Here is a 26,497-nt window from a genome sequence, read left to right as displayed (position 1 = left end):
TTTTCAAAAACCTCTGTTTTATTTGGACAGAGTAAAATACACCATATAGCATTCCATTTTCAAACCATAATCCAGAGCCATTAATAAGTGTTTTCTTTTTACCAAACGTCCTGGCCAGAAGCACAGTGAATGCAACTAGGAAAACTAGTTAATCTCTCTCTGCTAGAGCTACGAGGTGTGTATCAATCTCCGCTTCTGTAAGGATCCTAAAGGGGGGGAAAAAGAATTCTGGAAATAGTTTTGTTTATTCTTCTCCTTAACCCACCATCTTCCATCTTTAATGTCCCCACAAATAAATGTAAGTAGTACAGCCGCATCTTTTGTCTGTTTAAAATAAATGCTACAGCAATGAATGAGCCATGCTGATTATTTCTGAAAAACCAACAGGAGAGTCTAGGGTCCTGGAGAGCAATGGGGACAGTGGTGGGACAGAACAGGTCATTATATAGGTCATTAGTAATACCCCTGCAAAGTTGAAGAGGTAGCTACCATGATGTACTAGGGGGAGGGGGGGGGGGAGAAGAGGGGAATAAGAATGGTCCAAAGTAATCAGTAGGATGATTACTCCAAAGGGGATTCAAATTCTGTGGTCCTCTTTTCTTGAAAGGATGGCTACGACCAGATTATGGAAGTCCCTCCCCACCCAGTATACACACTCGCTGTCAGGGAATACAAGAGCAAAGCCTTAGCATGGGCCCTTGAATGGCAGTGGCAAAAGGGGAGCATGGCAGTAGGTGCCTGTTAGGAGGGAATCTTCTGTGCCATTTAACATTGAGCTAACTTGCATTTAGTTTTCCTAAAATGTATTAAATGCAAAAAGCCAGCATTATTTTACCCTTAATGTTGCACTAACAACCATTCAAGTTACGAAATCCCCAAAACTGATGTTATACCATGCTTGCAGGAGTTAAATATTAAAGAACAAACTGAAATTAAATTTAACTAAGTAAACATAAACAGAAGATGTATGTACAACATGGCCAGGTTAGTGCTGTGAAAACAACTATCCCTTTTGGAACTTCCAGGCGGTGTATTTGATATTTCATCTTAAGGGCGCAATAATGGCAGTTTATTTTAAAGGAAGAGAAAGAAAGAATTCCAGAGCTAATTGATCTAGGAAGCTTACAAGTTCCATTGGTTTCACAAGCAGAGCCTAAGTGTTCCTTGAACCTAGGTATATGCTAAAACCCCCAGTGATTCTAAATGCAGCCTTTAACTCAGCCATCTTCAAATGACCTCATAAGAAACTTGATATTGAGCTATTTGGCCTGTAGAGTTTACAAGCTTTGCTGGCTTTGCCAATGGAGTACAGTGTCTTTAACTGGGGTGTCTTTAAAGTGTGCTTAGAAAAAAGTTCCAATATGCACAGGTAGAGCTATCCACAAGTGTTATATATATATATATAAAAAAATAATGTAAAGCTTATGTTTTCAGGTAGGGCCTGGCCAAGTTTACATAAAATTTATAAACCAAGTTCATTATTCCTGATTAGCTTCAGGAATCCATGACTGAAGGACCAGTACTACAACTTAGCTTCCAGCCAAACAGAAAAAGCCTACATTCACATTAAAAATATTCCTCTCGTTCTAAATACAGTTTAGCACACAGCTATGACTAAAGAGCTCTAATTTACATGACAAATTAAGAAACAAGCAAGGGGGAAGATGTGGTTTGATTCAAGAGTCTTAATTTGGGATTGCTATTCTGTTGCATAATAGGATTACAACGCATTTATACAAGCAGGGGTTAGAGCGCACAACTGGAAAGTGGATAACAGCCCTAGACAACCCCATTTACTGACACTTAACGAACAACGCAGAAAACCAGCTCTGTTGAAGGCTCGCCCAGATATCCCTCCTAAAAGCTGGCCAAGCCAGTTTGACTAGGCTCAAGAAGCAAAGATGACAAAGGACTTAGTAAGTTTTATGAACTGGGTAGACAGACCCCACAACTGGGGGAGGGGGAAGGGGTAGGAAGGAGGGAAAGGAGAGTTTGGGGTAAGCTACATCCTACCTAAGTTTATTTAAGATAAATATGTGCGTAGACCTTTTGTGTTAAAAACCCTGTTCTCTTGCTATGCTTTCTTCCTACTATTGAGATTAAACAACATTTGTTTTGAAAGTGCTATCTGGATCCCATATTCACATGTGGTCGGTGGTCACAGCTCCCAAAAGGAAGACTTGCTGGTACGCAACCCAGCTGGGGCTGCTGAGTAATCGTGGTTGGTGGAACAGGTGCTGTAAAATCACAGCATTCCACTCCAACAAGTGAAGGCAAGAGATCTACCTCAGAACAGGTGAAGGCAAGAGATCCAACACCCCAACAGGTAAAGGCAAGAGACTCAAAAACTGGAGGAGTACACTCAAAGACCGAGGGGGGGGGGAAGGAGCAGCTAACGCTGATTTAATCTATATTTTAAGTTGCATGCACCCATAAATCTATTAACTAGCTGGAGAAGTTATGAACCACCACTTTTCAAGAATGAGCAAGTGTTATCTCAGTGACATTTACTCCAGAAGATTTACTCAAAGACCTTCTCCATATTAGGAAAAAATGTTTTTAAAAAATGCATTAGCAAACACATAACAATTAATGTGTTCAATATTCAATATTTTCATTAATTACTTGGATAATGGAGTGGAGAATGTACTTATAAAATCTGTGGATGAGACCAGGCTGGGAGGGGTTCCTAGCACTTTTGAGGGCAGGATTAGAATTCAAAGCAACCTCAACAAATTGGACAAGAATTGGTCTAAATTGACTAGATGAAATTCAATAAAGGCAAGTGAAAAGTACTACGCTTAGGATGGAAAAAAATCAAATGCACATGAACAAAATGAGGAATGACTGACCAGGCAGTAGTACTGCACAAGGATCTGGGCATTATAGTGGATCACAAACTGAATATGAGCTGATAACATGATACAGTTATGAAAAAACTAGTATCATTCTGGGGTGTATCAACAGGAATGTCTTATATAAAAGACACAGAACGTAAATGTCCTGCTCAATTAGCTGAAGTAGTGTGTCCAATTCTGGGCACCACACTAAGAAAGATGTGGATAAATTGGGACAGCCCAGAGCAGAGCAACAAACATGAAAACCTGAGGAAACTTCAAAAGAACTGGGCATTTTTAGCCTTGGGAAAAGAAGACTGAGGAGTTCTTGATAACAATCTTCAAATATGTTAAGGGCTGTTACAAAGAGGAAGATGATCAACTGTTCTCCATGTCCACTGAAGGTAGGACAAAAAGTAATTGTCTTAACCTGCAGCAAGGGAGATTTAGCTTAACTATTAGGAAAACCTTTCTAACTATAAGCACTAGACCAGGCTTCCAAGAGAGGTTATGGAAACCCCATCATTGTCCAACCTGTTCTTAAAAGACACCAAACATGTGTCAGGGATAGTGGCTAGGCATACTTCGTCCTGCCTCAGCATGGGGGTGGGGGAATGGAAGGAGGAGGATGGACAAGATGACCACTCAAGGTCCCTTCCAGCCCTATGTTTCTATGATGCTATATTTTTAGACACCATTTAGCACCTCTAAAACATGCTAGTTATCATGGTCAATGGCAAGGGAAGAGGATGGTAGACCATGTCTAGTTTGTGCCAGTCTATACTAGGTGTTAATACATTTTAACTAAGAACTGCTTAAACACATGTTACATAATGTTTTTTTTTAAAAAAAGTCTTCCTGTCTAGTCAGAACTTAAAGTAGGGCCACAGTTCCCAACTGCAAAGAGTGATCTGAAAGGACATCTTCAAACTTTGTCCCATCCCAAATTTTTAGAAAATGGCAAGTTATTTTTTCCCCCCAATGTCTTTTTATTTCCATCTATATTTTAATCTACGTTTATGAAGGGAGGGAGTTAAAATTAGCCATTCATAACTAGGAAAGCACACTAAGTTCCACTAGTCATTTAACTTACCTGAATTTAGGGTTTTCAACTGTAACTACTCCAACTTCTAGTTCCGAAGGTTTGAAATCAATGGACAGCACAGTAGACAGGCAAGTTATTCCCGTCTAAAAGTAAATGTTAGATAAAAGATAAATACTGAAAAAAGAGCACTCAAAACATTGTCAAGACCTACCCATCTTTCAATTTCAAGTTAAATCACTCCCTCTCTCCCCCACATACTTCCACATTTTCAAACATAAATTGCTCCTGTAGCAAAATTCAGGTCTCTCTCTTCACCCCAGGCAAACAACACACAAGATAAGGATACCCTAATAATCATCGTATCTTGAAATTTCCTGATAAGAAAATCCAACAAGTTGTTTACCATGCAAAGGTTAAAATCTTTTGATCTGAGCTGAAAATAGAACACATTTACCACCAACAAAAAAACACCCAAAACAATCTAGACATCTTAATTCCAAGCCAGTTTTACCTTGGTGGGGGGGGTGTGTGTAGTCACCACCATGCTTTTCACAAACAGATATATAAGTCACTTGTGCAGTTACTATTTCATGTTCTTTTTTATAACATGCCCTCATATTGGGGATTTAAGAAATACTGCACTTAACCATGATTATTACCTTTTCTGTTTTCACTAATTATCCAAGGTACGTGTTACAAGTTCTCTCTCAACCTCTTTCCATACTTAATCCTGCACTGAAGTCATAATTGAGGCTATCTTCTCATAATGATGAAGGGACAGAAAAGATCTTTTGTAAGTGGCTAGCTGTCCAAATTGATTTTAATGTTGCTGATATTTAATTGTATTGTTAATGTTGCATTAGGGTGATGAGAGCCTTGGATAAGCATCTTCTTAGCTATTTAAAAATTGAAAAATAAATAGAAATGCAATAATTTCTGAAACACTAAACTGATGTGTTGTAGTAGAATTATGCCTTCAATGCAGGGTCCAGTAGAAGCCAGATTACGGAAGAATCTTTTTAATCAAACACACACACACACACACAAAGCCTTTCACCAGGATCCTGGAAAATCATAAAGATGCCATCAGGTTTCTTGGTTTTGCTCAACAGAGTCATTTATCATGGCTGTCTGACTTTAAAAAGAACCCTTAATAGGGTCAACATAGGCCCAAAATATATGTTTGTGAAGATATTTTAACAAAACCTTAAAAAAAGCCACCAATAGAAGTGTTTCTATGAATTGATTGGAACTGGAACTCATTTGCATTTAAACATTCCTTTCAAGCATTTGCTTCCAAAACATTTCAGTGCTGTGCATTAAAAACAGAACATGAAACTGACTAGGAACAGCCTCAATCTACTTCAACTGCCAATGTGAGCGATATACAAGCTGCCAGGAAACCATGGCAAAAGAATAAATTTTATTTTTGAGATGACTATTTTGGATGGGATATTAAAAGGAGTTTGAGGGAGTTAGGTATTCATCTCACATTGAAATTCAATAAGATTTGAGTGCCTAGCACCCTTAAGGTTCTTTTGAAAACCCCAGTTTTGAGCTCTAATAATTTTGAGTGTTAAAATTATGACTGCTTAATTGTCTCTATATGGCTGTAATTTATAACTGAATATAAGCAATGCGTGAACATGTTCTAATGCTAACAAAGCTTTTTAAAAGCTTACACAGTAGTGCAGACTTGAAGAAAAATCCTAACCATTTAGCTAAAAACCTCTCAATTCCATTTCTAAACATGTATCTGTATTTAAATCAGCCATCTCCTGTTGAATCCTGCAGTGGAGTCAATTTTATTTTAAGGTTGTTACAGTTTCTGTGACTGCAGTGTTTGGTGTATCACAAGATCAGCAATGTGACTTAAGAACAAGATCAGACAGGACAAATAGATGTGCCATGAAGAAGATTGTTTAAACTCAAATCTCCTATGTTTAGGCTGAAACAGTAAGGAAAATTATCAAACACAAGATAGAGTGTTGGCTTATTTTATAAGTAGTTTACATTTCAAGGCTGTGTCTTGAATGATAATTTCCATAATAACTGGCTTTATACTGACCGCATGTATATGTATAAACGGACATACAACTGCTGAATTGAGTATCACAGGAGTCAGACAGTGCATTTCTATACCCAGCCACACTGCAGAGCTAGTGCTAGGATCAGGGTGATTTCCTGGCCCTTCATCTTTCCTCCAGTGGAACAGCAGGATAAATAGCACCAATGCACAAGAGATTACAGTGCAGTGGGACTGATGCTCAATGGGGACATACTAGCTTCCACAACTTATTTTTAGGAGCTACTTGTTTTGTGGTCAGTTTCAGAGGAAAGAAAAATACAACTGGAAACCACCACCCCCTGCCCCCGATTTACAGAAAGTAATTTTAAAGTCTGCCCTAAAACGCAGAGTAAACTCACCACCCCCCTCGCTGTAAATAGCACTATAATCTCTGGCACAACTGCACTTTTAGTACCTTGCCCCTCTAACAGGCCAAATATGGAGGATCAGGAAGTCAATATCTTCCTATCAAGGCTTCTACTGGTAGCCCTGTGGATATACAAATCTATTAGAGGGGATGCATCCTTGACCAAGACGATTCTAGTGTTGCTGTTGCAAAAAGCATGTGCACTTAACCACAACACCAACTGTCAGCACTGGTGCTACAGTAACTACCCAGAATATAGTAACTTCCTATTTTAAAGTGCTTTCTAGCATGCAGGTTGGTTTAAAAGCCTTTTAAAACCATATTCAGTGACTTGCTCTTCAGAGAGCAAATCCAAGATGACAACTACAAACTGAGGTGGCAGGATTTTCTGGCTTCCACAATGCAGGGTCCTGAACAACCAATACACTTAAAATGGCAATGGTGACTCTGCAGTAACAGGCCAGGAGCACTGAAATTTGATAACCAAGTAAACGATTTTAGTAAAAGAAAAAACAGTCTGTCTATATTCAAAAGAACTTGAAGGGTGGAACAAAACAAGATTTGACCGCTTCTGTCAGTTTACAAGGAGGAAAATATATATCCAACAACTAAAAAACAACAACATTGAAAAAATCCTTAAGGCAAAGCATACTATACATAGATATTGGAGGGCAAATGGTGGCAAGCTATCTAATAGAACGTTCTAATGTCAATGTGTATGTGACTCATGTGTTTTACAAGGAATTCTCGATACACAGAATAAGATGTTTCACTAGTGCCATTATCCCATTTGGGCGTATGAACAGCCTTATGAAACACTGATAAAGGAAAAGCATAGCACAAACACAGGCAAACAGTTTGGTTAGCTCTATTTAAACACTTTCAAAATTAAGATTATTTCCTAGTGAAAATGGCTGCTTACTATGGCAGTGACATTGGGCATCATAACAAAGGAGGAAACAATACTTCTTTGCATCATAACCCTTTAAAAAAGTACTACAGGCAGTGGAGCACTTTCGCTCAGTTTGATTTTCCCCTACTGGCTTACCTCTACTGTCTGTTCAAACGTCCAGTCATATTTCTTCTTCACTTTCTTTTCAAGAAAGCTGGTTGACTCTGTTTGTTTGACTCCTGCAGCTGTGGCCTTGAACCCACAATAGTAACCTGCAGGATCACACTTGTATACCTGAGGGCCATGTTCTTCATCAATACCAATCAGTATCATGCCTTCACAAAAAAAAAGAGAGACTTACATTTTAATTTTTGATATAATCAAAGTCAAAGTGTCATGTGCTTGGGGATTCTGACTTTTAGAACATAGACTCTCCTCTAGTATGAACTGGGATAGTGCACAGTTAAATACCTTTTCGGACCTAGCCCCATTATTCTGAGGTTCATGTTTCCCCTTTATCGCTAAGGTGACATACCTCTCAATTGCGCCTCATTTTCAGGTGTGTACCTCATTTTAGACCAAACCGGATTTTTAATCACACACAAATAAAACCATTCATTAAATGCAGAAAATGTAATGCAGTGTTGACTTTGCAACAGAGCCACAAGGTCAGGTAACACAAAAGTTAAGGTGCCAGTAACAAGGTAAAATCAGCTGCAGTGCACTCCTGTACTATTTACTGTAGAATGTCATAAATTAAGCATACATTTAACCTGAAAAAAATAGGAAGTTTTACAAATACATTGCATAGTCAAGTTACGTACATTTTTGACTGACATTTTAACTTTACAATATTGCCTCACACTGCATTACACTGCATTTCTATTTAATTTCATAGATTTTTTTTAAAAAGTGAAGGAAAAGAAGAACTTCAAAATCATTTAAACTTGTAGATCCTAGATGCTCATCTGATTTTACCAGTGCAGCTTTTAAGATCTTTGAACTACTAATTTTACACATGTACAGGTAATAAGCAGATGCTAAGTTGAGATTTACATTCAGTATGCAATTTTAAAACAGTAAATTAAAACCTCAGAACACTCTGAACAGATTAAGCACCATAAATAGAGCTGGTTGAAAGTTGTATTTTTGATTTACACTAATTTTCAGGTTTTTTAAATTGGGGTTATTTCGCATTGAAATGAAACCAAATTTGCCAAAATTTCTCAGCAAAACCAAGAAACTTCTTTCAGAAACACCAAAAGAGCGTGTTTCCGTATAAACTTTGTGAAACGGACAAGAATGTCAACTTAACTGAGCTGCTGCTAGTGCTCCCAGTATCTGCAGCTCTGCTGTAGCCCACCTGTGGGTTGTCCCTGGCCCTAGGGAAGTCTGCATGTTGGGGCTACCCCAGAGCTGCAGAACCTTTAAGCCAGTCCCAGGACTCCCAAGCTTTGTAGAAGGGATCCTAGAACCCGTTAGAGCCCCCGCTGGAGCTGAGGTTCTCAAGACTTCCATGCTCCCTGCTGTGGAGTTGGAAGCCCAACCTCAGCTACAGGTGACGCTCCTGGGTCCAAGCAGGGAGACCGGAAGCCCTGGCCTGATGGGTCTACGCTTACAGCAAGACTCTCAGGGCTTCTAGGCTCAGTGCTCTGGTGCCCTCCCTGCCGCACAGCTGGCAGCCTAGAAGTCCCCAGGGCTGCTAGGCTCACTGCTCCATGTGAGGGAGTCCGATACTTCAGGGTCCCTGAAGGCAGGGCTACTCTGGAGCTATGGACCCTGGGATCCAGGCCACAAGCTGCCCACTAGGAAAGCAGGCAGGTTTCCCAAAACGTTTCGCCTCCTTGAAACAGCGTTTTTTAATTAAATTAGGTTTCCTCAGAACATATCTAACCAGTTCTACTCATAACACCAAGGGAAAATAGTATTACACAAGAAAAACTGACAGAGGTTAAATTGTTTGCCTGAATTCATATGGTGAGTCAATGGCAGAAACAGCAACATAATCCCACAGTCCAGATTCCAACACACCTGTTTTAACCATTAGCCACCACTACTCTTTACATTATGCCCTTATCATCTTACATATCTAGAAAAGTTGGTTATAATTTGTTCTCCTATGTTTAATTTAAAAAAATAAAATCTGTATCTGTTAGATTTATCAATCTGGTACACTCTACTATACTTACAGCAACCAAGAGGCCTCATTTCAGCATTTTGCGTGTAGACCTGAGAAATATCTGCAATCCTTTTACACAGCATATCCACTGGGATCTCATAGCCGTACTTGTATTTCCAGTTAGCAGCCTCGTAGCGGGCTCTCTGAACCTGAGACCTGCTGTCAGCTAATATAAAAGACAAAATATTTACTCCCACTAAAATAAGCATTACTTCCACTAAAAAATGTTTAGAGAAAGTTCTTGAAAACACACCACATTGGATTGCTGGATATGCTGTTGATAGCACTAATCTGATCTCCATCCTGGAAGATTCCCATGTGCTAAATTTAAACAAATTGTCAGTTTGTAAATAGCAAATCTCTTAAGCCTCATCCCCAGTTCTGGATTACAGGAGTTTGCAAACATCAACGTAATATGAAATGAAGCAACAAAAGAAAAAAGTATTTTAAAAATTTGGATATTTAAACAAAAGGTAAATTAATTACCTGTCATTCCTGTCATTACACATCCAATAGTTTCAGTAATTCTGAATAAGTGAGTCACTGTGCTGGAATCCAATAACTTGTCCTAATAGACAAAAATACTGAAATAGTTTAAAAGAAACAATAGTCCTTTACCCACACATAAAAGACATATTATTACCAGATCACTGAGGCCAGGTCTACACTACAGGGGAAAAACTCCCTCCCGACCCCAAGCAATGCAGTTATACTGACCATAAGCTTCACATGCAAACAGTGCTATGTTGATGGGAAAGCTTCTCCCGTCAGCATAGGAGCATCTTCACTTAAGTGGTGCAGCCGTACGAATGCAGCATATTAAGTGCAGACCTGCCCTCAAGCCAACAAGAGGCAGAAATGAGAAAATTAAGGTGGAAACTGTCTTGCAAGCACTCCATTATCTACTATCAGCATGGAAAGGGGGGGAAGTTCTAACATCACACTGCATTTGCAAAGAGTTGCTGAACTTCCATTATAAGTTCCTAGTATATTGTTCTGCAGAAACGTGGGAAGAATTTCTATTACTGTGGTCCAGTGACCAGTCATAAACAGGTAGCAAAGGAAGAAGGGGACATACCCAACATTCTAAGATTAGTCACTGAGGGGAAATGGAGGGAGATGGAATCCTCTTCCCCTGGATAATTTTGAGGATCCTTATACAAATAATTAGGGACCCCTAGTGTGTTTGCTGCTTTTCAAATTAGGAGTTAAATTGTTCTCATCTTGCCTGCTTCTCTTCCTCAACATCGCTGTGTCACTCCATCCAATGTGCTGACAGACATTTACTGAAGTCTTGCTCTCTGTACCACTCATACAGTGCTTTACAGGTAAGGTTTCAGAAGAATAGGACTGAGAAAAATGCACAGGTAAACAGTCCCCCACCTCAAAGACAGATGTATTCTCAGGTGGTCCAGGGCTTTGCAATCATGAAATTAAGTGGTGTGGAGTTGGGGTGCTGAGAAGGCACAATGGCAACAGATATTGTTTAATTCAGTGGTTTTCAAACTTTTTTTCTGGTGACTCAGTTGAAGAAAATAGTTGATGGCCATGATCCAATGGAACTGGGGCCAGAGATGAGGGGCTTGGGTGCAGGAAGGGGCTCAGGGCTGGGGCAGGGGGTAGGAGTTTGGGATTGGGGCACGGGCTTACCTCGGATGGCTCCCAGTCAGTGGCACAGCAGGGGTGCTAAGACAGACTTCCTGCCTGTCCTGGCACTGCAGAGCATACTGCACCCCGGAAGTGGCCAGGTCTGGCTTGTAGGTACCACCCTCTCCAGCTCCCACTGGCTGGTTCCCAGCTAGCGGGAGTGTGGAACTGGTGCTCGAGGCAGCGCAAGGAGCCCTGTGGCCCCGCAGCTGCCGGGGCACAGCATGGTGTCAGAACAGGTAAGGACTAGCCTGCCTTAGCCAGGCAGCACCGCCGATGGAATTTTTAACGGATTGGTCGGTGGTGCCTTACATTCACAACCCAGTATGGGTCGCAACTCACAGTTTGAAAAACACGAGTTTAATTCACAGACACATGGCAGATAATTTCACTAAATTTACTATTCACATTCCAGAAATAGATTTGTGTGTGTTTGTTTTACTTACAGGTACTTTCTTCTGTGTTACAATTACTGCACAGTCTTTCCCACGAACAGCTACTGATGTAAGGCCACCCTGGTTTATAGCCTTAAAAGCATATTCTAGAAAGATACATATAAAAATAATCAGAAATACTTGTACCATTGCCACTAACATCATGTCTGGGGCACAGCCTGCAAGCCCCATCACACACACACATATCCCACTGGAGATTGAGCCCTCTTGTTTGCAATGGCTTGTCCCAATGGACAAAAATACTGAGTTTGCCTCTCCTCTGTTCAGTTAGAGTGCTGAACAGTATTAGACATTGGTGTTGCTCTCCCTTTTAAAATTTGAAACAAGAAATTCTTTGCCCCTGCCAGAGAGCAAGCAAGCAACGTTAATGTTTAATAAAAAAATAAGTAGGCAATCAAGTCAGGAAATACAGATTTAAGTTTGAAAGTTCAACCTTAACTTTACCACCTTCAATAAGTTATGTTAAATATAGCATATAAAATACAATTTGTTATAAACCTTACATATAGTAAGCTACCAGTGCCAAGTACTTCTGCTTGGCTTGGTTTTAAGTCTCAACAAGATCTGCAAAACAAGCCAATTAGGGGAAAAGCAGTTCAGTGGTTGACTGAAACAGCCCAGTGTTAAAACATTAACTTGGAACCAATGTAAAAAACTGAATAAAAAAACCCTTTCCACTTGCAGAAAGTAAATGGTTATAATTCTAAAGTCACTGGATTAGATATTAATTAAGACTTAAAATTAAATCAAAACTCAAGCCTGTACTGTAATTTACTGTAAGAATGAATAAGCTATACCTGTTTATTATATTACATACACCGCACTTAATCAAAGGAAACAATTTGTGACAGAGAGACTATATAACAAGAAAATCACAAGGGGCCCAGAAATCAAGGTTGAGCTTTCAGCAGCACCTCAACATTTTCTGGATTCTGGATCTTAACACTGCATTAATTACTTTATTCCCCAAAAAGGAATTTATTTTATTTATCTTTACCTAGAAGAAATTGACAACTCAAGTTGTAAATTCAATTATCTAGAATTATTTGGTTCCATCTCTTAAACCATGCTGCTGTTGACTATGGCCTCCCAAGCACCTAAGAACAAGTAAGTTCCCCATGAATTTTATTTGGTAGCTTGCATATTAAAAGATGAGAGCTTATAAATTCATATTTACATAACAGCTAATTATCAACCACAACTATTTGGCACTAGCTAAATTTATAACTAGTAAACAAAAATTATAATAATGTTCTGATTAAGCATTCATTATAAATTGCTCTACCTCAGCTTCCAGTTAGACAGCCAAAGAAAGACTTTGTTGCAATTTAACTTGTCCCAATTAAGTAATTGTATTGCAATAGTATTTGACATTTTTACAGGCTCTTTCATCCTTTACCATTTCAGTGGTACTGTACATATGTACTCAAACTGCAGCAGGCTCTGCACAGCCTGTAGAACTTCACAACAATGGGAAAAGGGGAAATATTGAAACACCTATGCAACAAATTCTACTTGAAAGAAATCTCCCCTTTCTAAAGCTGACACAATAGAACACAAGGGAATGCCCGAACTCTGAGGCAAGTTAACAGCAACAAGGGGTGCTTACGAAAACAACTGTTGCCTTCTCCAAGCTTCCAGACATCATTTCAGCAGCAAGTTTCTCAGCTTTGGGAAGTAAAAGACAAAGTTCTTCCTGAAGTCAGCTCTTCCACATAGCGCACACAGTCACACTCTATGTGCTACCCAATTGTTTTCAACATTTAATTTATCAAACTAAAGTATCTTTTGAATGACTACATTAAGCAACTTGAATTTCTAAGGGATTAAAGTGGGAGAAAAAAGCCATTCTGTACTACACAAACTGATTAGTTTGTACCTATTTTAAATCTATATCCTAAATTTAAAACAGTTTTCTTATTTTCAGATCAGATTGTCCCAATTCAGTTATTATACTGCAAGAGTATTTTATAATTATGCAGAACCACAGTTCTTTCTCTAACCCAACGGGATTCAGCATTTGACTAACTTGGGTATGGCAAGTGAGTGAAAGAGCTTTGCAATGCCATGTTCAATTCCCAAGTTTCTGATTCCCTGGATGGCAAGAGGCTAGGAATATTGCAGAAGCATAAACACACACAACCACCACTCTTCAAGCCAGTGAAGGTGCTGTAACAGTTAGATCCTAAGAATAGTGCTCTCATCTAATCCAGTTCTCTAGCTGGAGAGATGGGGACTGTGGAAGGTTGAGAAAGTGAGGTGGGGAAGAGAAACAGTAATAACTGTAGGAAATAATTGTGTACGTGCTATAGTAGACAAAATCCTCTTGACTTGGCAAGGAATTCCAGAGACTGCTTAACACATAAGAAGTTTGCTAGTAAGATAATGCACATCTGAGAACACTTTTAGAATGAAATGCATCTGGACAGTCTAGCATAACATGAATCAGTGGTTTATGTTTTTTCATTGGTACGGCAGCCAACACAAGCGTCCGGAGCTAACAAACATTCACGGGCCATTCAAGTAAGTGAAGAGTCAACCTGAAAACTGATGAATTAAAAATATTATTTCCAAGCAGCCAGCCACATTCCATTACTTTGGAGCTAATCCCCCCCTGCCCAGCTACTTCAGGTAATCATCTAGCAAATCTAGAATGCTAAATTCTCATTTTTATTACTTTATGGGAATTATAGAATAGTCAACCTAACTTCAATACCTGGAAAGATACTGGAACAAATTATTAAACAATCAGTTTATATGCATTTGGAGAATAGGGTTTAAAGTAATAGTCAGCATGGATTACAAATCATGCCAAACCAAACTAATTTCCTTCTTCGACAGGTTTACTGGCCTAGTGGAGAAGCCGGAGATGTGATACATCTTAATTATAGTAAGGTTTCTTTTCTTTTTAACACAGTCCCACATGACAGTCTCATAAGCTAACTAGGGAAATGTGGTCCAGATTAAAATTACAATAATGTGGGCACACAACTGATTGAAAAACTGCACTAAGAATAGTTATCAATGGTTTGCCGTCAAACTGGGGGAATGTTATCTAGTGGGGACCCACAGTGGTCTGTCCTGGGTCCAGTACTATTCAGTATTTTCATTAATGACTTGGTTAATGGAATAGAGAGTATGCTTATAAAGTTTACAGATGACCCCAAGATGGGAGGGATTGCAAGCACTTTGGAGAACAGGATTAGAATTCAAATGAACTTGACAATTTTGAGAAACGGTCTGAAATCAACATGATGAAATTCAGTAAAGACAAGTGCAAAGTTCTACACTTAGGAAGGAAAAATCAAATGCACAAATACAAAATGAGGAATAACTGGTTTAGGCAGTAGTACTGCTGAAGAGGATCTGGGGGTTTATAGTGGATCACGAACTGAATGAGTGTCAACAATGTGATCCCAGTTTTGAAACAAGCTAATATTCTGAGCTGTATTAAGAAGGATGTTGCATGCAAGACACAGGAGGAAATTCTCCTGCTCTAGTTGGCACTGGTGAGGCCTCAGCTGAAGTACTGTGTCCAGCTCTGGACTGCACACGTTAGGAAAGATGTGGACAAATTGGAGCAAGTCCAGAGGAGAGCTACAAAAAAGATAAGAGGTTTAAAAACCTGGGCAGCATGTTTTGTCTTGAGAAAAGACAACTTTGGGGGGGATCTCTAAACCGTCTTCAAATATGTTAAGAGCTGTTATTAAAAAACACGGCAATTGATTATTCTCCATTTCTACTTCTTGTCCCACCTTCAAAGATCAGCTTAATCTGCAGCAAGGGAGATTTAAGTTAGATATTAGGAAAATCTAACTATAAGGATAGTTAAGCACTGAAATAGGCTTCCAAGGGAGTTGTGGAATTCCCATCATTGGAGGTTTTTAAGAACAGGCTAGACAAACATCTGCCAGTGATGGTCTAGATCTGTTTGGCCCTGCTCAGTGCAGGGGGCTGGATGAGACCACCTCCTGAGGCCCTCTACATGCCTATAATTCTATGACACCCTAATGACATGCAGCACAAACTAAAAAAAAAAGTCCCCTCTATGCTAATATTCAAACATTTAAATGGAAAATAGTTATGGCAGTGGAATCATCAGTGGAAAAACTGTACTAGTTCATCAAAGGGCAAGAGAAAGAATCAAATTGGAGATAAGACCAATTATTAAGCTACCAAGGGGATGTCCAAGTGACTGATGCAGATTGTTCATTAAGATGTGTTCTTTTGTACCATTTATAATCAGAGAGTTCATGACTAAATTTAACATAAGAATGGCCATACTGAGTCAGACCAATGGCCCATCTAACCCAGTATCCTGTCTTCTAACAGAGGCTGGTGCCAGATGCTTCAGAGGGAGTAAACAGAACAGAGGAATTTATCAAGTGATCCATCTCATTTCTAACTTTACATCAGGAGCCTTTTTTAAAATTTGTTTACATTTTCTTTTTTTAAATAAAAAAGCACTAGTGACAAACTCGAAATGCATTCCCAAAAATATTCAATATTAATCAAACTAAATGGATTTGTTCTAACAAATGTGATAAAGCTGTGTTTCCTATGATTCTCAGTGATGGCTCCATAACACAGTTTAATTGATTCATAAATATTTTAAGTGTTTACATATTTGTTTGTAAAAACATATATATTAACACCACACTACATACATTACATATAATAAAAACAAACGTATCACACACTTGCTTTTAGCATCAGTGGTACCTTCAGAATGCAGGAACCCCTATTACTACTCTTGCGCTCCCTACACTAGACTTGAAATGTAGCGCTTCAATGTAGATACTACCTACATCCACAGGCAGGGTTCTCCCATCAGTGTAGGTAATCCACCTCCCCAAACAGCAGTAGCTAGGTCAACAGACAAATTCTTCCATGAACCGAGCGCTGTCTACACTAGGGGGGGTTAGGTTGGCTTAACTATGCCACTCCGGTGTGGATTTTTCACACACTCGAGCAACATAGCTGGGTCAACCTAACATTCTAGTGTAGACCAGGCCTTAAACATTGTTGATTCCTATTACTCTAATTGGGACAACTATTTTCAACACCAGCTTAGGTTGGATAACCAGGGGAGTAACGGCTGCATTTGACCAAGGCCTGGTCTACACTACGCGCTTAAACCGATTTTAGCAGCATTAAACCGATTTAATGCTGCACCCGTCCACACAACGAGGCCCTTTATATCAATATAAAGGGATCTTTAAATCGGTTTCTGTACTCCTCCCCGATGAGAGGAGTAGCGCTGAAATCGATATTACCATATCGGATTAGGGTTAGTGTGGCCGCAAATCGACGGTATTGGCCTCCGGGCGGTATCCCACAGTGCATCATTGTGACCACTCTGGACAGCACCTCCATTGACCCTAGTTGTCTGTGGGTTTATTGTTTTAAAAATCTGTTCGCCACTATTGTAAAATGCCCCATTATGGGCAATGCAGTTACTACCACCTCACCGAGCCGGTGATTTTAGCCATGAGTTTCAACGACACTGTTACCTACGTTAACCTGAAAACATGTCCTCCAGCAGCTGTTTTTCTTGGGGGCCAATTTTGGCCAACCCACTTTGTCTTTGGCTTTTCGTTACATTGTGAACTGAAGTGGCCAGGAGTACTGAGTCGGGGAAGCCAGCCCACCTGCCTTCCCACCCCACTCCTTTAAACCTGCGATTTTTTTTTTGAATGCCTTTCCTGCTTGTCCAGCTTGGCGAGCACAACCTAGCAAGCTCTCCCTTGTATGTGATGCAGCGTTCCCAGCTCACCAGGAGAGGTTACACGCTCAATACCCCAGCCTGCAAGCAGATAGGACTTAAGGATCTCGTGAGCTGCTAGGGAGGAAGAGGCTCGTGTAGCACAGCCACAGACCAGCTGTAGAAATGGTGGAACATCTATAACAATTATCTATTGGAGCAGCAGAGAACGGGTATGACAGGGACCAGCAGCAATTATCCATTGAAGTGAAGTACTGCAGCAGACATACTTCCTGGAGGCAAACAGTCAGATCTGGTGCTGAGCCGCGATGCCCGGTTTTATGGAGACTCCACCATTGCCCTGTATGCCACTTTTGGATACCTCAGAGGAGCCTGTAAGTCACAGACTCTGGGTTTGTGAACAGCGAAGAAGAGGATCGAGGTATGGGGTCATTGTACTGGGGTCTACGACGATGTCTGAACCTGGACCTGTTGGAGATTCCACTGCAGTTCGTCAGTTTGGCAGCTGAGCACCGTGAGCTGATGCAGGGGAAGGGATCTCATAAGTGTAAAAATGTATTACCCATTACGAAGTAATTTACTGTGATATTGCTTCCAACTAGCAGGTCAATTTCATTATTTACTCATACATTTGAAGAGCAGAGGTTACAACAAAAGAGGCAGAAGCTGTTTATGTGCTCTTCATCCCTTGTTTAGGGTTAGGCAGGGAGGGGATGGGGAGGGCAGGGCTCAGTGTCCATCGTGTAAAATGTTTTGTTTTGTACTCATAGCATTTCCCTTGAATCTTTCTGAGAAGATCTTCTGGATGATTAGTTTTCATGTAGGTTATCTGGGAATCTCTTCCTTAAGTTTTCTAGAGCATTGGCAATGCTCCTTAGTTCTTACCTTCACTGTTGTAAATGCTTTTTCTTCATACCCATCAGTCCGATACATCTGCTCTATGGGACATGCCAGTTTAACTGATGCATACCAATATAATAGTGTGCTTCCGGGCAATTCTCAGTGACTACCAGCAAGCACTTCTCTCTGAGCTTGTTACCCCACGAATAATGAATTACCAGCAATTCTATTCCCACCAATGTGGAAATTTGGCTGTCAGCCTTGTATTCAGCAGCCAGTCTCTCCGTATTCATAATGCTCTACTTTCTATATGAGCAATTCCCTCCTCAGTTTCCCTTTACTCTGCGTTTGGGCATACTTCTCCATACATAATTTTTCTGCTCCCATGTTGGATGCAATGAGTGGCCACCAGTTGCACACAGCACTCAATGCAGAATTCATATTCTAACTAGTTACATCTTGCTTTTAAAACTTACGGGTCCCAGTGAATGGGAAGTGAGAGTCTGAATTCTTGCTTTGCTTTTCCATTTGTGACTCCTCTATTGACAATGGTGTCACCTCTATACTGTCTATAGCTCTGCCAGTTGTGCTTTGCATCTTCCCTACTCACCACTCACCTGGATTGCCAGAGCTTAGTTAAGGAGTGAAAGATGGGACTCCGTGCTCGTATGACATCAGCTCGAATTCTGCTCTAAGCTCTCGTGCTGTCCTCCATCGCCGTCGGGTTGCAGCATTGAGGGCGCGGAGAAGGAAGACGAAACAGGAAGAAAAGTGCTCAGCAGGAAAAGAGAGAGAGTTGCATCAGGACATAATGGGGGCTTCGCTAGCAGCTAATCACATGTTTTCCTCAGATACTTGTGGATCTCAGTGAGTTCAACAGTTTGCACTCTCCATGCTCTCCCTCCTCCTTTGCATCGCAGAGATACTTCATTTTAAGCCACCCTTCACCCACACCTCTTATTTTCTTAACTTTATGTGGCACACCCCTTACTCCTCACCACTTTACACCGTGAAATTATAAACTTGACATACATCTTGCCTCGTGAAAGTCCCAGTTCCTGTATTTAGACAGAATGGCATGATGTTCATTTTCCTATAATTAATGTTTTTAATGTATTTGCTTTTTAAATGGTATGAAAAGAAACCTTGTGCTAATTGTTGTTCATAAAGACTATACACAAACTCATAATGGCTGACAAATGTAAAATTATAATGTACAGCCAAGCACCACAAAACCTCTTTTATTAGTGTGTTTTGACCGTGTTATTATTCGCAACAATAAACAGATAGATAGTTCTAACAGGCCCAGAGCTGCAGGCATGTGAGTTAGATGAGTTATACCACCCACACTTTACGTGGCTTGCTCTTAAAGTGCTCTTTCAAAGATCTCACTGAGAGGCACAGTCTTTGTTGAACTCTTCAAATGTGTCTAGCTGTTCAAATTAGCAAACAGCTGCCTTCACCTCCACCCTATCATCCCCATACGAAACTCCCCTACCCCACTCCCACTTTTGCCTCACACGTATTATGCTTTGAATGAATAGACCTCAGCCATGATTAGTAAGTCATGGGCCCAATTGGAATAAAATGCGCTGTTCCGGTCTTCTGCAGCACGTCCGCATTGTGTCCTCTCACTTGCTCTGGGTCTTCTGTTACAGCATGAATTACCCGCCGCCCAAAATGCATATGCGAAAGACCGAACTCAAGTAAGGACCACGCTTGCCGAATCGTGCCATTCCTATCTGGACCGCGCTCGTGAGTGTAAAAAAATTTAAAAAGGACACTAATTGCTCTTCCTGTGACCCACTCACAGATGGGGACCCGAGAATTCTCAGGGAATCGGTCCTAAAGGCTGGCTCGGGACACAGACAGCAGCTATAACCTTGGTATGTCTTTCACAGAGAACTTTAAGTCTTTAGAGTTAAACAAACCAATATCTCCTATTTCCAGATCTAACAAAGCATTCACTCACGCTGAGCATCTGCAACTTCTGAGGTGGTTGTGGTATATTCCCTGGGCTCTGTTGATGTCGCCAAGCGTACACTTCAGATCAGGGGACAAGGAAGAACTGGGTCCCCAGCAGCACTTTCATTTCTTACATCAAAATGTAATCTGCCATTGCAAAAGGAAAAACGTCCCTGCCTTTCAGCTAATGAATTCCGTGTTCTTAACAAGATTGATGAGAATCATGCCACCAAGTAGCAACCAAAAATACTCACAGTGAGAATGTAAACGCCTTGATAATCCAACACTTGCATAACACATAAGAGAAGTAGCCTTCTGTTGACGTACTCTGTGCAAGGTGGGCTGGTCAGGATGCACTGCCATCCATCTTCTTTAACTACAGTTGGGAGCCCAAATGCTGCATCCAATCTGCTATGCCTGCACATTCTGAGAGTCACAGTTCTTGTAGCAGGAGAATTTAGTATCTGATACTTGCATGAAACAGTTCCACCGAGTGTGATTCCACCTCTCTAAAACGATTCTCACCTGACCATAGCAGTCTGGCTTTGCAAAGTTCCACAGGTGCGATCGGCCACTCATTTGTCACTGTCAATGGACTCTCATTTGGTCATGTACGGAGGGTGGGACGAAGCTTGGCTCAAAGATCCAGGAATTATGCCTTTCGTATACAAAAGTTTCTCAGCCACTGCTACTTATCATCGCAGACCTGCATTACATGTGATCCGCTTGTTCTTGTCTCAGATCTTGGTTGTTCCACACCGCAACTGCTCTGTGAAGTGCACCAACAGCCTGAATTGGTTTTCTCTATGTTCCGGCAGCAATCTGCCTCTCCATGAAATCACATTTCTCCACCGATACGTTCTATCTTGCAGCTCTGCAAATACCAGAGGATCTGTGCCCGTGCTTGCAACGTCTGACAATCTTGATCTTGGGCTCCATGCTTCTGTCCGAGATGCACAGTGAGAAGCCCTATGGTTTCATGGATTTTTTGAAAGGTGCAAAAATTAGAATTGATGACATTTATGGGAGGAGAAAGATGCACTGGGGAATTAGGAACCCTTGCTCTCAGGTCATTCTTTCCCGAACAAACTTGTTCTTCCCCTACATGCATTGTCAGAATTTCCCAAAGAAACTTGCTGGATGGTGGTAGTGAACAAGCCCCTGTTGAAGTATGTGCGGTATGGGCAAGGAGCCAAACTATGCATTGCGCGGGGCGGGTTGAACAAGATTGCTAATGTTAGTTTTTGCTAACTAATGGTAGCACCAAAGTTGGTAGTGTATACGTGGCCCTTAGATAAATTTCTGTTTAGTGCGCGCGCAAACGTTCAGTTACTTATTTTCCCTTCCCACCTTCCTACCTGATTATATATCAATCCCAATTGTGCTAGAATTTGTGCTATTAGCACAAAATGTCTGACGTTAACTCCAAGCAGTCTCAGTACTTAAGTTATCTCCATACATCGATACGCCCTCGTGTAGGGCGAAAATCCGACGTTCGTAAAGGACAATCACACCATCTATTAGAAACTCTGGAGAGGCCAACAAAACGGGTCGACAAGGTGGATCCACCATGCGGATCTTCTAGGGTTACTTGCACTAATCAGAATAGCTGGGGATCCACTCACCAACCTAAGAAAGTAAGTAGTCGTGGGATAAGAGTACATCCTCTCGCATGGACAGTACGTAATAGATAGTGCAATTACATGGTGAGGAATAAAGTCAGTTCAGGAATGAAGACGGAAAATGCCACAGTTCCGATACTGGGCCTACAGTTACTGTCAACATTACTGTATCCTAAATAACTAACAAAGGAAAAACATGGCACAACAGTGAGGATAATTACAAATACTCAGAATAATCCAAGCAAGATTAAATACAAAGGGAGATCTCACAAACCAGTATGCATCAAAGGGAGGAAAAATACCACAAGATGTAAGCAAAATAACCAATAAAACACATAAGTATTACATAGTTCTCACTAAAGCAATCTATAGTCATCGTATAGTCTCTGAAAATACTGAAGCCACCAAATAAAGCAACAAGTAACCGTAGTGAAGAAACAATGATAAGACAATAAAATGTTCAGATAATATAAAAAAAAAAATCCCCCCACCCCTATGGTATTCTCCCAACCTCGTCCTACCAAGCCTGGATCGCTGGACTAGCTTCTTGCACTATTTGGAATCAAATCATTGAGTTCTCCTACTATCAAGCAAGCACGCTCCCGAGGCTCACACGACCACTCTCACCAATCCTCAGCCTACCCCCTCATCCTTCTATGCGCGACTCACTGCATACTACACCACGCGCTCCCTCAATCACGATCGTGAGCCAACTCTTCCATCTATCTAAGCCCACAGGAATCTACCCTGCATCCCACAACTCTGAATCTCCATCTGAGTCTACCCATCCTGTCAACCTACACAATGCCAGCCACTGCCTCAACCTGCCCGCCATCACATCCTGCCCACTAGTTACTGTGCTCTGACCCTCGGTAATTTACCCTCTCGCCCCTGGTTGAAAGAAAAGGGGAAAAAAAATCGGTTTTCTTGACTTTTTTCAATGTCAGCTTATGTTTTACTGTATGCTGCTGGTAGACACAGTGCAAGAGGGCAAGTGAACAGGCAGCAATCCTCTTCCCTTCCCTGCCCCGGCGGCAGATTGGTACTGTTACAAAAGGATGATAAGCCGTTCTTGTCATCATCTCGTTGAGTGCATCCTGGCTGGCCTCAAAGGTGAGATGGCGGGGGAGCGCTCTGGGTAAAAAATAGAAACACTCGCCGGTCATTTCCCAGCAGATGCGACAGAAGGCTCGGTAACAGTCTTTCATTCATAGCACTGGGGGCTGAGCTCCATCAGCCCCACTCCCTTTCATGTTGTTAAGAAAAGATTTCGTGTACTGCCTAGATTATCATAGACAGCGGGTGGCTGGGCTCTTCTCCCCTCCACCGTTTAATTGTCCTGGCCTGGAGCTTATCATAGCAGCTGGAGGCTTCCTCCCCCTCATTTTATCTCACTAAACAAGTCAGTGTTTCTTATTCCTGCATTCTTTATTACTTCATCACACCAAATGGGGGGACATTGCAACGGTTAGCCCAGTGGAGGGTTGGAGCAGGGAAGTAACGGGTGGCGGTTGTTGCAGGGGGCACCCCCTAGGAATTGCACATAAGCTCATCATTTCTGCAGGATCTGACATTGGAGGGCTGTGCTCTGGTACACTGTTCTTAGTACACTTGCACCATATTCTTAGGCAGGGACTGCCTCTATTTTTAGCTACATAAAAGGAGGGGACTGACTCGAGGGGTCATTCCCATTTTTGTCTGCGCCCCCGGTCGACCTCGCCAGGGGCACCCATTGACAGCAGCAGAGTACAGAGATGCTGCATAACCGTCATTCTTCATCGCCAACTTTACAATGGCACAAGCAGGACGGGTACAGAACAAACTGTCTTGCAAAGGCAAGATAATGCTGCCTGTGTTAGCACTGCAGTTACCGCGTCTGTTAGCTACATTCAGCATACATATGGTGACATAAAAATAAAAAAAAAGCTGAACGGGTCCAGTGGTTGTCATTGCCTTATGGCATCTCCAGGGGCAATCCAGGGAAAAGTTGCGGCGAAATGATTGTCTGCTGCTGCTTTCACGGAGGAAGGAATGAGTGATGACATTTACCCAGAACCACCCGCGACAATGATTTTTGCCCCATCAGGCACTGGGATCTCAACCCAGAATTCCAAGAGGCGGGGGAGACTGCAGGAACTATGGGATAGCTATGGAATAGCTACCCACAGTGCAATGCTCAGGAAATCAATGCTAGCCTCGGACCATGAACACACACCACTGAATTAATGTGCTTAGTGTGGCCGCGTGCACTCGACTTTATACAATCTGTTTTACAAAACCGGTTTATGTAAAATCGGAATAATCCCGTACTGTAGACATACCCTAAGGCAAAGGTTCTGCAGCCCAATCAACACACAGTTGTGGCCCATGTGACAGGCTCAGGGCCATACAGATTGTTACATATTGTGTGACCGAGGCCTGCTTAACACAGAGCTGCATGTGCAACCCACAATGGTAAACAGGTTGAGAATCACTGGACTAAGGCGTAAGAGTGCACTTTATCAGTTAATCTTTGTACAGCAGATTTAAAATGTAGACTCATAGGCTTTAAGGTCAGACAGGACCAATATGATCATCTAGTCTGACCTCCTGCATAAAGCAGGCCACAGAATCCTACCCATCCACTTCTATAACAAACTCCTAACCTATGTCTGAGTTATTGAAGTCTTCAAATTGTGGTCTGAAGACCTCAGCCTGTGGAGAATCCACCAGCAAGTGACCCATGCCCCAAGCTGCAGAGGAAGGCGAAAAACCTCTAGGGCCTCTGCCAATCTGCCCCAGAGGAAAATTCCTTCCTAACCCCAAATATGGCAATCAGCTAAACCCTGAGCATGTGGGCAAGACTCAGACAGCCAGCACTCAGGAAAGAATTCTCTGCAGTAACTCAGATCCCATGTACAGCACTACACAAGAACTAAACTGTTATTTTTAGTCAAATTTTCAAAGTGACCTCTTTGTGCTGCTCAACTTTGTGTATGCAAAGATCTGCATGGGCATTTTCATGCCCTATTACCTGCCAACACTAGTACACATGTTAAGTTCTATCACCCATGTAAGCCAAATGATAGCACACTGAGCATGCATGCAAGTACTTGCATATCTAACAGCATGCAAGCACAAAGGCTAGGCTAAGGTCCCCCTGAAAATCTGGCCCTTTGCATGAAACAGTTTCTTATAACACAGGCACACCTCAGTCAATCTTAAGACATTTTAATTTGAATACATACTTTTCCAAAGGCATTAAACTCTTGCTCCACTAACACACAGAACAACTAAGCCTATTTGTACAAAAAGAATAATCTACACAGAGAGTAAGCTATTTTCAACAAGTTTTCTGCAGATATGATTATACTGGTGACTATGGACAAAATACAATTTCAAAAAAGCTTTTTACAAACTATCTGATAATCACAGAATTACTTTATTTGTACTAAAGTAGTGTTGAGAAATTCCCAACATGTTTCTGTGCTGGTTTAAGTCAATTTGTTTAAAAACACACTTCAGATTAACCTGGTGGCATATTCTGATGTACACAACTCCGCCCTTTCAAATCTGTCTCCTAAAACAGGGACTCTGTGGGTGCCCTGACATCATGGTGATGGGCACCGTATAACCTGGATTGGGCCTTACAATTTTATTCACCTTGGGCTGGGACGGAGAGAAGAGGAGACTCTCTCGGCAGCGTCAGGTCCAGGCGCCCCGGGAACAGGGTGGGCCCGGGGACCAGGGCCCGGCGCGCACCATGACGGCGCAGTTCGCGGCTGCCAGGCCGGACACTCACCTACTTGGTAGAGGCGGCCCTCGGGGGAGAAGATGGTGATGTGGCGGTCGAAGCCGGCGCTGGAGCCTCGGGACATGGTGGGGGGAAGGCGGCAGCGGCGCAGAAAACCGGCCGGTAACGCAGCGCGCAAGGCCCGATCCCACCAGCCTGAGTCTGGGAGCGCTCTGGGACAGGCAGTGCTTCCGGGACACGCAAACACGTGCTCCTCCGCGCAGGCGCAAATAACACCATCGATCTGCTAGGGCCGAGGAGTCGCTAGCTCGCGTATAGAGGCGCTACGCCGCGACAGCACGCGCCCGCTCCTCTGCGCATGGGTGTAATCAACCGCCTCGGCTCCTCTCCTGCAGTTACAACCCCCAGTCTAGTGCGCAGACGCAGGAGCATGATGTGCCTTGGTACTGAGCATGCAAACAAAACGGCAGTTAGGTCCCCTTCACGGCGCAGGCGCTCTGCTGCCTCTCTCCAAGGTGGTGCAGGCGGAGGCGCTAGCGCTGGCCTGCTTAGGTGTGTGTGGCGGGGTCTCTGTGGCCTTTGCACCTGCCCCCAGCGCAAGGGGCCGGCCTCGGGGGGAGCTGCACCCTTTGGTGGTGGCCTGCATCATCCCCTTCTGCCAGCAGGGAAACTGGGCTGTCAGCACAGCCAAACCTTGCCTGTTGGCCACACAGATACCTCAAATATGCAGTTCCTACATTGTGGGACAGATCAGGCTTGCAACTCTCACATGTTGGTTCACCTACATCTTCTAAAAGAACTGGTGTGAAGCAGATGGATGGAACATCAAATTCAAGTACAACCAGCAGTATACAATTTGGAAAACACTGGCCTTGGCCAAGTTGGGATGTTGGCCCTCCCAAGGCAGAGAAAAGCCGTTTGGGAAGTTGCATGACCCGAGATCCATTCTACTTCCCTGTGAACATGCTCTTTTAACTATAGGAATGAGTAGATCTTTGCAAACAGACCACCTCTTCTCGCTCCCAGTGGTAGCCACAAATATAGCTACAGCTGCACTTACTACTTTAAAAAAGACACCTAAAAAAAATAAAAATAAAGGATGCTTCTCCAAATACCTTTGAC

General features: G+C 42.0%; 1 protein-coding gene across 2 annotated transcripts; it reads right to left on the bottom strand.

Moving 5' to 3' along the window:
- PSMA6 (proteasome 20S subunit alpha 6) lies at positions 1 to 25,617 on the bottom strand. 2 transcript variants are annotated; one of them, XM_032762814.2, is made up of 7 exons: positions 25,428 to 25,617; positions 11,482 to 11,576; positions 9,875 to 9,956; positions 9,399 to 9,554; positions 7,366 to 7,544; positions 3,931 to 4,025; positions 1 to 206 (listed from the first exon to the last, which is right to left on the bottom strand). In XM_032762814.2, the coding sequence occupies exons 3-7, from the start codon at positions 9,888 to 9,890 to the stop codon at positions 149 to 151; spliced, it is 504 nt and encodes a 167-aa protein (XP_032618705.1). In that variant the 5' UTR covers positions 9,891 to 9,956; positions 11,482 to 11,576; positions 25,428 to 25,617; the 3' UTR covers positions 1 to 148. The 2 variants fall into 2 exon arrangements, with proteins under 2 accessions (XP_032618705.1, XP_032618704.1); XM_032762813.2 differs by having other exon boundaries at positions 25,424 to 25,595.
- Positions 25,618 to 26,497: the final 880 nt, after the last annotated feature.

Source organism: Chelonoidis abingdonii, chromosome 4 (genome assembly GCF_003597395.2).
Source record: "Chelonoidis abingdonii isolate Lonesome George chromosome 4, CheloAbing_2.0, whole genome shotgun sequence".
NCBI lineage: Eukaryota > Metazoa > Chordata > Testudines > Testudinidae > Chelonoidis > Chelonoidis abingdonii.
Note: the sequence above shows the minus strand (reverse complement) of the source record. Positions and strands in the feature narration are given on the sequence as shown.